Source organism: Colobus angolensis, unplaced genomic scaffold, assembly GCF_000951035.1.
Source record: "Colobus angolensis palliatus isolate OR3802 unplaced genomic scaffold, Cang.pa_1.0 Scaffold385, whole genome shotgun sequence".
NCBI lineage: Eukaryota > Metazoa > Chordata > Mammalia > Primates > Cercopithecidae > Colobus > Colobus angolensis.
The window spans coordinates 1201856-1215436 of record NW_012117210.1 but is presented as its reverse complement, the minus strand read 5'-3'; the positions used below and the strand labels follow the sequence as shown (position 1 = coordinate 1215436).

The 13581-nt window shown below is 44.6% G+C and overlaps 1 protein-coding gene across 2 annotated transcripts in view; it reads right to left on the bottom strand.

The window, feature by feature from the left end:
• The window catches only part of TRMT2B (tRNA methyltransferase 2 homolog B (S. cerevisiae)), a 52162-nt gene that overhangs the window by 36192 nt on the left and 2389 nt on the right, over nt 1–13581 (bottom strand). For both annotated transcript variants that reach the window (XM_011954555.1, XM_011954554.1), the window contains 5 exons: nt 7152–7422; nt 6427–6481; nt 2996–3130; nt 2069–2168; nt 691–761 (listed from right to left, as the gene is read on the bottom strand). In XM_011954555.1, the coding sequence (XP_011809945.1) occupies nt 691–761; nt 2069–2168; nt 2996–3130; nt 6427–6481; nt 7152–7399 (609 nt within the window). In that variant the 5' untranslated portion in view covers nt 7400–7422. The remainder of the gene's footprint in view (nt 1–690; nt 762–2068; nt 2169–2995; nt 3131–6426; nt 6482–7151; nt 7423–13581) is intronic.

Sequence of the window (13581 nt, the reverse complement as noted above, 5' to 3'; positions counted from 1 at the left end):
AGTGAGCCGAGATTGCACCACTGAACTCCAGCCTGGGCGACAGAATGAGACTGTCTCAAAAAAAAAAAAAAAAAGGTGTCTCAGAGGTCAGGCACGGTAGCTCACACCTATAATCCCAGTACACTCTGGGATACAGAAGGTGGCAGAATTGCTTGAGGCCAGGAGTTCGAGACCAGCCTGCGCAACATGGCAAGACCTCATCTAAGAACGAAAGAAAGAACAAACAAAAGAACGAACAAAAGAACGAATGAAAGAACAAAAAAACGAAAGAAAGAAATAAGTAAAGAAATATCTCAGAGGCCGAGCTCATGATGTACTATCTTATCACCACTTCACCTCATATTCCTCAATTCTGTTCTGCTGAAAACACTAGCCTTCCAAATACTTCAGACACCTGACACTTGCTATAGTGCCCTCATCAGCACTTCTTCCTAATACATCCCTACTATGAAAATGTCCTTGGATGTCTGACATTTACAATAATGGACACAGTTCTCTCTTCCCCTCTCCACTCTCCCTGAAATGAAAACCTAGCAATGTTCTCTCCATAGTTACAAGGTATGCTTTCAGTACAGAGCCCCTCCTTCCCTCTAGCACTAGAATTGGCTCTATTATCAAAATGTCAGGGATGTTGCTGTTGCAGACCACAATGCCCCAGGTCATCCTCAACCAGCTCTTGTTCCATTTTACCTGTGCCACTTGACTGTGTTTCTCAGGGATGTTTTTCAGATTATTAGACTGCACACAGACAATGTTCCCATCTATGGAAAGAAAAAGAATTTACATGGTTTTATTCTTAAAGATTATTTAAAAGAAAATGCTTGGTAACTCAAATTTCCATCGTCAAAGTGGCATATGTAGATATGAAAAAGCAAATACAATCTCATTGCCACTTTTCAGAGAAAACCTAATTATTTCCTGGTCTAGCCATTAAGCAGCTAATTCTTTATGAAGCTACTCCTCAATATTTTCTCTCATGCCACACATGCGCTATATGACAACGTCTGTTTTCTGTTCAGATTTTAAGAGGGAAATAAAATATAATGGGTTTCATTTTTCTATTACTGAATAATAGAACACTGACATCACATAGTCATTTAATTCAGCACACAGGATGGAAAAAAGCCAAGTCCATGCTCTAACGAACAGTAGTTTAAGACATACCGATATTAAACAGTGTGACTAACATCAAATGATGGTATTTCAAGTGGATTTATTGAAAATGGGCAAACAGAAAGCTCAGGAATGGGCCAAGCACAGTGGCTCATGCCTGTAATCCCAGCACTTGGGGAGGTTGAGGCAGGTGGATCACCTGAGGTCAGGAGTTCGAGACCAGCCTGGCCAACATAGCGAAACTAAACCGTCTCTACTAAAAATACAAAAATTAGCTGGGTGTGGTGGTGCATGCCTGTAATCCCAGCTACTCGGAGGCTGAGACAGGAGAATCACTTGAACCTGGGAGGCGAAGGTTGCAGTGAGCCGAGATCACGCCACTGCCCTCCAGCCTGGGTGACAGTGTGAGACTCCATCTCAAAAAAAAAAAGAAAAGAAAAAAAAAGAAAGCTCAGGAATGGAATCTGGGAATGGATAACTGAAATTAAGTCTCAGAAATATGCCACTGTGATTCCCCTCACTGATACACAGCTCCCCTACCAATTCTTTTAAGGTAGATTTACCACAGAAATAATTTTCAGAGATATGGGGATGTGAAATAGGAAGACAACTCTAACAAAGAGATTGCTCCCACTGCAGAAAGCAGCATAAAATGATGACGACAACAATGATGATGAGACAGCAGCAGCAACAATGCCAGCATTTACTAAGTGTTTACTAGGTATCAGGCATATGGCTTTTAGAGGAAGAAAGGGCGAGGGTTGCGTTTTCTATCACTGTGTTACAATGACTACCCATTAGAAGTATCCACAATCAACCTCGTGATCACGTTCTGCATCAAAGACTTCCAATTTAATCTTCTTCTTTAAGGCCACCATATCTTCAACTTCTACTGACACTTCTCTGCACCCTTTCATTCCTCTTCAGTCTTTGGTTTGTACAACCTTCAACTGACCTCTCCAAGTTCCCAGGTAGTACCCCACAGTCTTTGGATTGCCATCTGGACCTCGGTTCACAGAGAAGGTGGACTTATTTCGGTAACCACTGATGACAGGCTGGAGAGGAGGGTGACAAGAGGTCAAATGAAACCAAGGAGGATAACAATAAAGGGAAAGCAGGAATGTTCTCTGGATGAGGACAAATAAAGTTTGCTTGGAAGGTACGGTATATGTGAAAGTCTGTGATTAAGAAGATCAAGACAGTCAAGAAGGGGAGTTCCAATCTTGCCAAAAAGCGGGAGTCAACAAACTACTTATGTCAAGAGCCAAAGAGTAAATAATCTAGGCTTTGCAGGCCATATGGTCCCTGTTGCAACTACTCAACTCTGCCATCGCAGTGCAAAAGCAGCCATAGACAATACATAAACAAGTGAGCTTGGCTGTGTTCCAATAAAACTTTATTTACAAAATCAGGCAGCAAGACAAAATTGGCCTAAGAGCTGCAGTCTGCTAACCCCTGCCATAAATGAAACTCCACTCCTCTGAGGGCACATTAGAAAGGTTTCCAATGTTACATGGGCAAATTGCGTGGGGGTGGCAGAGAGAAAGGTTTCCAAAGTTTGGAACCTTTCTAGGGAGGTAATAGTGGAGTGGTTGATACAATGGGCTCTCTATCAGATAGACCTGAGCGTGAATCTCAGCTCTGGCCCTTTCTAGATGTGTGTCCTGGGCAAATTACTCAATCTCTCTGGGCCTCAAGGTCTTCATCTATAAAATGGTAGTATCTATCCTTCCAGGTTATTATAAACAGTAAAACGTGACAGTGATACATGATAATCATTTAGCATAGGGCCTGGTCCCCAGCAAGTATCCAGTAAATATTAGCTGATGTTATTAGCATTAAGGAGATTTAATAGATAAGGAATAGGGAGGTGGGGGCTTACAGAGGGTATAATAGGATGGAGAAGACAAGGGAGGCTCTCAGATTTGGGTGTAGCCGTTGTCACATTGACTCCATTGAGCATTTGGATGTAAGACTCTAGTCTTTGTAAAATTTTCTTCTGAGCTTCAAATTTCACCTGCAAAAGAATATAAGCAATGAAACGAAATACTGGCTGGGCATGGTGGCTCACGCCTGTAATCCCAGCACTTTGGGAGGCTGAGGCGGGCGAATCACCTGAGGTTAGGAGTTCGAGACCAGCCTGACCAACATAGAGAAACCCCATCTCTACTAAAAATATAAAAATTAGAGCGGCATGGTGGCGCATGCCTGTAATCCCAGCTACTCGGGAGGCTGAGGCAGGAGATTCACTTGAACCCGGGAGGCAGAGGTTGTGGTGAGCCGAGATCGCACCATTGCACTGCTCCAGCCTGGCCAACAAGAGCAAAACTCTGTCTCAAAAAAAAAAAAAAGAAAGAAAGAAATGAAATACTTTTGTGGCTTCACTGCAAAGAATGGAAAACAAACAGTACAAAAGAAGAGTGTTCCACAAATTCTTGACTCATGGTCTCAACAGATGAGGAATCCAGAATGAAGGAACAAAAACAGACCTAAAAAGGTAATGAGGAAAGGTCAAGAATGAGCTCTTGTGTAAGCTCATCATTTTATCTGCCCTTTCAGACTGAACACTCAAGGTATATGTCAGTTCTGTCCAGTAGAGCTTTCCACAATGGAAATGTTCGGTTTGCACTGTGTTCTACATATACAGTAGCCACTATAGCCATATGTGGTTACTGAACACTTGAAATGTGGTCAGTAGGAATGAAGAACTAAATTTTTTTTTAATTTTTTTTTTTTTTAGAGAGAGGGTCTCACTCCCATCACCCAATCTGGAGTGCAGTAATGAAATCTTGGCTCACTGCAGCCTTGATTTCCCAAGCTCAGATGATCCTCCCACTTCAGCCTCCCAAGTAGCTGAGACTACAGGCACACGCCACCATACCTGACTAATTTTTTGTATTTTTAGTAGAGATGGGGTTTCGTTATGTTACCCAGGCTGGTCTCAAACTCCTGGGCTTAAGTGATCTGCCTGCCTCAGCCTCCCAAAGTGCTAGGATTACAGGGGTGAGCCACCATGCCCAGCCTAAATTTTTTTTTCTTTTCTTTTCTTTTCTTTTTTTTTTTTTTTTGTGAGATGGAGTCTCACTCTGTCACCCAGGCTGGAGTGCAGTGGTGTGATCTCCGTTCACCTGCAACCTCTGCCTCCCGGGTTCAAGTGATTCTCCTGCCTCAGCTCCCTGCGTAGCTGGGATTACAGGAGCGTGCCACCACGCCTGGCTAATTTTTCTTGTATTTTTAGTACAGATGGGTTTCACCGTGTTAGCCAGGATGGTCTCAGATCTCCTGACCTGTTGATCTGCCCGCCTCAGCTTTCCAAAGTGCTGGGATTACAGGCGTGAGCCACCGCACCTGGACCTAAATTTTTTATCTTAATTTTAATTAACTTAAGAGTCAGCACTGCTATAACATGACATAAGTGTTCCTATACCACACTATGCAAAATCACTCACAAAAAGATCTCAAGGCTCATGGGAAAAACAGGATTAGGCATACAACATTCCAAAACTTTATCAGTAACACCCACAGAAAAGATTAAGAACCTAATAAAAACAGCAACACTGTTTTGTACATGGCAAGTAGTTAAGAAATATGAATAGTAACCTAGGCACGGTGGCTCATGCTTATAATCCCAACATTTTGGGAGTCTGAAGCAGGTGGATCGCTTGCATCCAGGAGTTCGAGACCAGCCTGTGCAACATGGCAAAACCCTGTCTCTATAAAAAATACAAAAAATTAACCAGGCATGGTGGTACACGCCTATAGTCCCAGCTACTAGGGAGGCTGAGGTGAGAGGATCCCTTGAGCCCTGGAGGCAGAGGTTGCAGTGAGCTGTAATCACACTTCTGCATTCCAGCCAGGCAACAGAGTGAGACATTATCTAAAAAAAAAAAAAAAAAAGAAAAGAAAAGAAAGAAACATGAATACTACAGTAAGGATAACACTTTACCCTGACAATGGCCAAGTTTGCTTATGGAAGTGGGTATCAGAAGAACTGCAGCTTGGGCCAGGCGCAGTGACTCACGACTGTAATTCCAGCACTTGGGGAGGCCGAGGCAGACAGATCACCTGAGGTCGGGAGTTCAAGACCATCCTGACCAACATGGTGAAACCTTGTCTCTACTAAAAATATAAAAATTAGCCTGGCATGGTGGCATGTGCCTGTAGTCCCAGCTACTGGGGAGGCTGAGGCAGGAGAATCACTTGAACCCGGGAGGCAGAGGTTGCAGTGAGCTGAGATCACGCCACTGTACTCCAGCCTGGGCAACAGAGCCAGACTCTACCTCAAAAAAAAAAAAAAAAAAGAATTGCAACTTGGAGTTATCATGAAGTCATAAAAAGAGGGCTATGTGAGTCAGATGGAAAGTTCTAACATCAGATGTGGATGGGTATGGCTTATAACAAATACACTGGGGGAACTGAGGGAGCCGGTAGATGTTTGAGGTATGTGCATGCATTCATTTTATATGTTCTTAAATAGCTCGGTTCAGCTGAGTATGGTCTCCTTTCATCTAGCGTTTCTTATGGACAAAATTACTTCTAAGTAAACATGAAATTTGCATTATACTCAAATTTTCCCTAATACGTCAATTAGTTAGAATAAATTTCTCTTTTCTAAATAAGCAGTAGAGCTTATTTAGAATTAAGCAGTAGAACTGACTGTATTCAAATTTAAATTGCCACATATGGCTACCGGCTACCATGTTGGAAAGCACAGCTACATGTGAAACAGCAAGAGCACTACTACTCACATACACAGAGCTATAAGTATAACAAAAACGCAAGAAAGAGAGGAAACACACATTTGGATCTATGGGTCTCGAGTGAGGAAGAATAATTGGCCTAAAGTTCCAATTTTGGAGTCAATAGCATAATGAGTTTAAGGAGCTGCTTGGGCTTCTGCATAGAACTGCCCAGTCAAGGCCTGGCGCGGTGGCTCACGCCTGTAATCCCAGCACTTTGGGAGGCTGAGGCAGGCAGATCACCTGAGGTCAGGAATTCAAGACCAGCCTGGTCAACATGGTGAAACCCCATCTCTACTGAAAATACAGAAATTAGCTGGGCATGGTGGCGCATGCTTGTAATCTCAGCTACTCAGAAGGCCGAGGCAGGAGAATTGCTTGAACCCGGGGGGTGGAGGTTGTAGTGAGCCGAGATTGCACCACTGAACTCCAGCCTGGGCGACAGCACGAGCCTCCATCTCAAAAAAACTTAAAATTAAAAATAAATAAATAAATAACTGCCCAGTCAAGCCTCCTACGAGTCTAGCACCATTCTCCTGGAAAGGAGGGGTAAAGACTTAGGCTGGTCACCTACCTTGAGCTGTTCTTCATAGCTCAACCTCCAGAGTGGTGTAACAACATCAGCCAGCCTGGAATAAAATAATTCAGGCAATTCTCTAATTATATAAATATGTACTGAGCACCTACTATTCATAAGTACTTTCAGAAGACCTAACTCTCATGCCCTCTAGGGAGATGGAGTCTGGGAGAACAGCCCATTTTGATGTTGTCTACTTAACAAAGCAGAACAGATGGAGCAAACCTAATAAAAGAAAAATCCAGATTTATCAGGAGGTAATTAATCATATTACAAAAGGCTTCACTGTTGGGTTTCTTTAAATAGCTTATCTTCCTAATGCTTTTAAAATATAATTTGATTTAGAAAATACATTTGTTGCATAAATGAGGTATATTTGTGCTTATATGGCTGCAATGGGACTACTCATCTCTAATCCATCCAATATCATTCTGGGTTCCTGGTTTTCAGCAAACCTGTCCTGGACTTACTAAAGACAAGGTCCCAGATTAGTATCTTCTTTCTGATAAAAACACACTCAAAGACAAAGAGAACGGTTTCTGCAACCCCAAAGCATTTCCACCAATATTCTTCAGACATCCTCAAATTTGCCCTGGGTATCCTACCTCAGGTGGCCCCACAAATCCTTGTAATGCTACATTAGTTACATTAGGAATACAGAATTTCAGTAGATGCACAGATTGAGACTTGCTAAGGAGAGAGGACATCAGCCTGGCCTTTACCTTTCCTGCCAGGAACCATCTAGTGGTCCAAGATGACTTGGTTTCTTCTGACTTTTTTGTCCTTTCTGACACTTTGTGGCTATCACATGGGTGAAATCTCCCTTACATACTGTGCCCAGAAAGAGCTGTGACCATCCTGGTGGATTTCTGGCATACCAGGGAAGCAGTCCTGATTTGGAGAAGAGACCCACCATGGAGATGAAGTATCTGAGGCTGTGCATTGGGACTCTTCTCTTAAGGCCTGCCATCCAAAGAACACACTGAAATCCACCTGCATGAAAGGTACACATACAGAGGTTGGGAAGTGGAAGCACAACTACCAAACCCATTCATCCATTTATAAACCCTTATGGAACTTAAGCGCCTAGCAGAATGCTGGCACACAGCAGACAGTAAAAGCAAGCCTGTTGAGCAGAACTGAATTACTGCATGCAAGGTATGTTTTGGTTCCCAAAATAAAGAGATGGGGGAAAACATAGTCTCTGTCCTCCAGGGAAGAGTTCAAATCTCTGGATATATTTCTATGACAAATCTCTTTCCCTATTCCAACTTCCTAACCAACAGCCAATCAAGCAGCTAATATTTAGTAAGTGCTTACTATGTGCAAGACATCATGCCACACTAGACACCAGAGGGGTTACAAAGGTTACAATCTAATTAAAGAGATTAAATGCTGACACAGGAAAAGACATTAGGAAATAACACAGTATGCTTGTTTCCTGATGAGTGCTCAGAAAAGGCTTCCCAGAGCAGGGAGGCATGGTGCTGAGTCTTTTTTTTTTATTAAGACAGTCTCATTCTGTCGCCCAGGCTGGGGTGCAGTGGCATGATCATGGCTCACTGCAGCCTTGACTTTTTAGGTGCAAGCAATCCTTCCACCTGAGCCACATGAGTAGCTGAGACTACAGGTGTGCACTATCACACCATTCTTTTAATTTATAGTAGAGACAGCCAGGAGCAGTGGCTCATGCCTGTAATCCCAGCAGTTAGGGCGGCCGAGGCAGGTGGATCACCTGAGGTCAGAAGTTCGAGACCAGCCTGGCCAACATGGCAAAACCCTGTCTCCACTAAAAATACAAAATTAGCTGGGTGTGGTTGTGCATGCCTGCGATCCCAGCTACTTGGGAGGTTGAGGCAGAAGAACTGCCTGAACCTGGGGGGCAGAGGATGCAGTGAGCCGAGATTGCACCATTGCACTCCAGCCTGGGCAACAAAAGCAGAAACTCTGTCTCAAAAAAATAAATAAATAAGGCTGGGCACAGTGACTCACTCCTGTAATCCCAACACTTTGGGAGGCCAGGGCGGGCAGATCACTAGTTCAGGAGTTCGAGACCATCCTGGCCCACATGGTAAAACCCCGCCTCTACTAAAAATACAAAAATTAGCCGGCAATGGTGGCGCACGCCTGTAGTCCCAGGTACTAAGGAGGCTGAGGCAGGAGAATCACTTGAACCCGGGAGGCAGAGGTTGCAGTGAGCCAAAATCGTACCACTGCACTCCAGCCTGGGCGTCAGAGTGAAACTCCGTCTCAAATAAATAACAAACAAACAAACATAGTAGAGACAAGGTCTTGCTATGTTGCCCAGACTGGCCTCAAACTCCTGGGCTTAAGTGATCCTCCCACCTAGGCCTCCCAAAGTGCTGGGATTGCAGGTGTGAGCTGCCACGTCCAGCCAGAAACTGAGTCTTAAAGGATGGCAGAGAGATGAATTACATGTTTGAAGGACAGCAGGGAGACCAGTCTGACTAAAATAGTAGTTCATTTTAAGGAATAGAGGCAACAGGCTGAAAAGTTAAGTCAAAGTGAGATTTGAAAGAATGTTCATGCCTGAATAAAACATGGACTTTATTGTGAAGGTAACAGTGAGATGATGCAGGCCTTGTGTCGAGAATTAAAGATGAAATAAGGAGGCTAATAAAAAGCAAGTTCGGCCAGGTGCAGTAGCTCACTCCTGTAATCTCAACACTTTGGGAGGCCGAGACGGGCGGATCACAAGGTTAGGAGTTCGAGACCAGCCTGGCCAATATGGTGAAACCCCGTCTCTACTAAAAATACAATAATTAGCCGGGCATAGCGGCAGGCACCTATTGTCCCAGCTACTCAGGAGGCTGAGGCAGGAGAGTCGCTTGAACCTAGGAGGCAGAGGTTGCAGCGAGCCAAGATCGTGCCACTGCACTCCAGCCTGGGTGACAGAGCGAGACTCCGTCTCAAAAACAAAAACAAAAACAAAAACAAAAAGGAAGTTCACGTTGAGACATATTGTGTTTAGAATGGTAGGGAAATATCCAAATGGAAATGTCTAACAAGTAAGTAGAGAAGCAGTAGGACAAGTAGAGAGATAGAGAGAGATGGCAGGGCTACAGATTTCATTGAGTGTCTATAACACAAGCTGTAAGATCAAAAAGGGCTTTGAGGCCAAATACGGTGGCTCGTGCCTATAATCCCAACACTTTGGGAGGCCAGGGTGGGCAGATCACAAGGTCAGGAGTTCCAGACCAGCCTAGCCAACATGGTGAAACTCCGTCTCCACTAAAAATACAAAAATTAGGACCGGGTGCAGTGGCTCATGCCTGTAATCCCAACACTTTGGGAGGCCAAGGCAGGTGGATCACGAGGTCAGGAGTTCGAGACCAGCCTGGCCAATATGGTGAAACCCCGTCTCTACCAAAAATACAAAAATTAGCTGGGCATGGTGGCGTGTACCTGTAGTCCCAGCTACTCGGGAGGCTGAGGCACAAGAATCGCTTCAACCCGGGAGGTGGAGGTTGCAGTGAGCTGAGATCATACCACTGCACTCTAGCCTAGGCGATATAGAGAGACTCAGTCTCAAAAAAATTAAATAAATAAATAAATAAACCGAAATAAAATTTTTTTAAAAAAATACTTTGAGTAAAGGCAAGAGCAAAAGGCCAATGACTATATTTGGGAGAAAGGTAATATTTGGAGAGCAAGAAGAGATGCTGGTGTCTCAAAAGGAGAGTCAAGAGAGCCTGGAGGCCTGGAGGCCAAGGCAGATACTCTGAGGAAGGCAGTATCACATCCATTATGTCTGGGACAAAAGAAAGAAGGGAAAGAAGGCAATGGGAAGTGGCAGGCAGTGGGGACAAATGAAGGCTTTGAGATTTTAGGAGTGCAGATTCTAGAGTCAGATAGCCAGACTTGTCCTGGGTGGTCCACTGGCCCCACCACTCACTACCTAGGTGGCCGCTGCCAAGTTAATCATTCTCTCTGACATTCCTTTTTTTCACTTGTAAAATGGAGACAATGGTATCTACCTTATATAGTGGTTGTAGGAGTTACAAGAAGATAATTAATAAAAAGTACCTAGGCCACTGGGCACAGTGGCTCACACCTATAATCCCAGCACTTTGGGAGGCCAAGGCAGGTGGATCACCTGAGGTCAGGAGTTCGAGACCAGCCTGACCAACATAGAGAAACCCTGTCTCTACTAAAAATACAAAATTAGCCAGATGTGGTAGCGCCTGCCTGTAATCCCAGCTACTCAGGAGGCTGAGGCAGGAGAATCGCTTGAACCTGGGAGGCAGAGGTTGCGGTGAGCCGAGATCAAGCCACTGCACTCCAGCCTGGGCAACAAGAGTGAAACTCCATCTCAAAAAAAAAGTACTTAGGCCAGGTACAGTGTGGCTCACGCCTATAATCCCAGCACTTTGGGAGGCCAAGACAGGAGGACTACTTGGGCCCAGGAGTTTGAGACCAGCCTGGACAACACAGGGAGACCCCATTCTCTACAAAAATTAAAATATTAGCCAGGCATGGTGGCATGCGCCTGTAGTCCCAGCTACTCGGGAGGCTGAGGTGGTAGGACCACTTGTGCCCAGGCAGCCATGATCATGCTCCAGCCTGGGCGACAAAGCAAGACCCTGTCTCGAAAAAAAAAAAAAAAAAGTACTTAGCAGAAGATCAGACAAGGTATGTTTGTGAACCTCTGAGCAGAGTCCAACACCTGGCAAAATCTCTTCAGTAAGCATTAATAGTAACTGTCATGATGTGTTTAAAGACAGTATTTAACTGAGTAGAGGTGGCAACACTGAAAGAGGGGAGTGGGAGAAGGAACAATGGGAGTAACTATGAGACAAAAGCTGGAAGAGTTAACATGGGTGACACTGAGAACACAAGTAGAGGGCTTCCCTTTGCCAACACAGGACTCTACGATATATCTACATTGCTGTGAAAGCACCTGGTTTTTGTTTGTTTTAAAAATGAGATGGGGTGGGCCGGGCATGGTGTCTCACACCTGTAATCCCAGCAATTTGAGAGGCCGAGGTAGGCGGATCACCTGAGGTCAGGAGTTCGAGACCAGCCTAGCCAACATGGCGAAACCCCATCTCTACTAAAAATACTAAAATTAGCCAGGCGTGGTGGCAGGCATCTGTAATCCCAGCTACTCTGGAGGCTGAGGCAAGAGAATTGCTTGAACCTGGGAGGCAGAGATTGCAATGGGCCAAGACTGCAACAGAGCAAAACTGGGCAGCAGAGCGAGACTCCATCTTAAAAAAAAAAAAAGAGATGGGGTCTCACTATCTTTTCCAGGCTGGTCTCAAACTCCTGGACTCAACCAATCCTCCTGTCTCGGCCTCCCAAAGTGCTGGAATTATAGGCATGAGCCACCATGCCTAGCCATAAGCACCTATTTTAAGTACTTAGGACACTTGAATGGACTTAGCCTGACATCCTATTAACCTGCTGTGAAATTTGTATTTTGCCCTTAAGCTCTACCCTTGGATTTCATCCCAATGTTAAGTCATAGCCTAATTCAGAATTTTATATTTATACATACACACACACAAATTATTGCTAAATTAACATTCCATGATCAATAAGTAACCTAGAGGATGACGACATAGGTGCTGCAATATTTAGCCCATACACCATTTTGTATGATTACAAAGTACTAAAGAAAGTGACTGTCATAGCATGTGACATTTGGGGGGATTTCAAACTTTTTACAGAATATATTTAAGCTGGCCCAGAGTTCAGGTGTTAATGATAGCACCCTCCACTCAACACCCCCCCCATCAAGAGGCAACAAGACAGTACAGTTAAGAACACGGGCTTTGGAGCCATGTTCTTTCTTTCCAAAAAAAAAAAAGGAAGAATCTTACTTTGTCGCCCAGGCTGGAGTGCAGTGGCACATTCTTGGCTCACTGCAACCTCCACTTCCTGTGTCAAGCCATCCTCCTGCCTCAGCCTCCCAAGTAGCTGGGATTAGAGGCACCCCCCACTGCACCCAGCTAATTTTTGTATTTTTAGTAGAGACGGGTTTTCATCATGTTGGCCACCCTGGTCTCAAACTCCTGACCTCAAGTGATCCATCTGCCTCGGCCTCCCAAAGTGCTGGCATTACAGGCATGAGCCACCGCATTCAGCTGGAGCCATGTTCTAATCCCAGCTCTACTTCTCACTGGCTACGCGGTTTTAGGCAAGATATTACTACTTAAGCACTATGAATCTCAGTGTCACTATCTATACAAATAGGACTAAGAACACCTATCTTTACGGTTTTGGTGAGAATTAAAAGCGTTCATATATATGACATGTTCAGGACTGTGCTTAAGACAGCCAGTGCTCAATATGTGTCACTGCCCTTCCTTAGGCTCTGATTCAAAGCATATCACTTGGTTTCTTCATGCCTCAACATCTCCAACCTGCAAAACTGACAAGATGTAATAATGCATGCAAGTGCTGTAAGGATGAGTACAGTTATGTGGGAAATTTCAAAAACAACATACACATATACACACGTAAGTTTTCTGACCCTCTACATGAGTGCCTGCTGGAGTGTAGTGAGGTTATGGCCTATGTTGGACTACCTGTTAATACAATCAAAAGTGTGTGGCAGCCGGGTGCAGTAGCTTACAACCATAACTCCCAGTACTTTGGGAGACCAAGGCAGGAGGATTGCTTAAGGCTAGGAGTTTGAGATCAGTCTGGGCAACACAGCGAGATCTGGTCTCTACAAAAAATTTTAAAAATTAGCCACGTGTGGTGGCACACACCTGTGGTCCTAGCTACTTAAGGAGGCTGAGGCAGAAGGATCACTTAAGTCCAGCAGTTTAAGGCTGCAGTGAGCTATGACTGTGCCACTGCACTCCAGCCTGGGAGGGAGACCTTGTCTAAAAAAAAAAGCCAGGGTGGCTCACGCCTGTAATACCAGCACTTTGGGGGGCCAAGGCGGGCAGATCACTTGAGATTAAGAGTTCGAGACCAGCCTGGCCAACATGGTGAAACCCCGTCTCCACCAAAAATATACAAAATTAGCCAGGTGTGGTGGCACATGCCTGTAATCCGAGCTACTCAGATGGCTGAGGCAGGAGAATTGCTTGAATCCGGGAGGCAGAGGTTAAAGTGAACCAAGATCATGCCACTGCACTCCAGCCTGAGCAACAGAGACTCCTTCTCAAAAAAAAA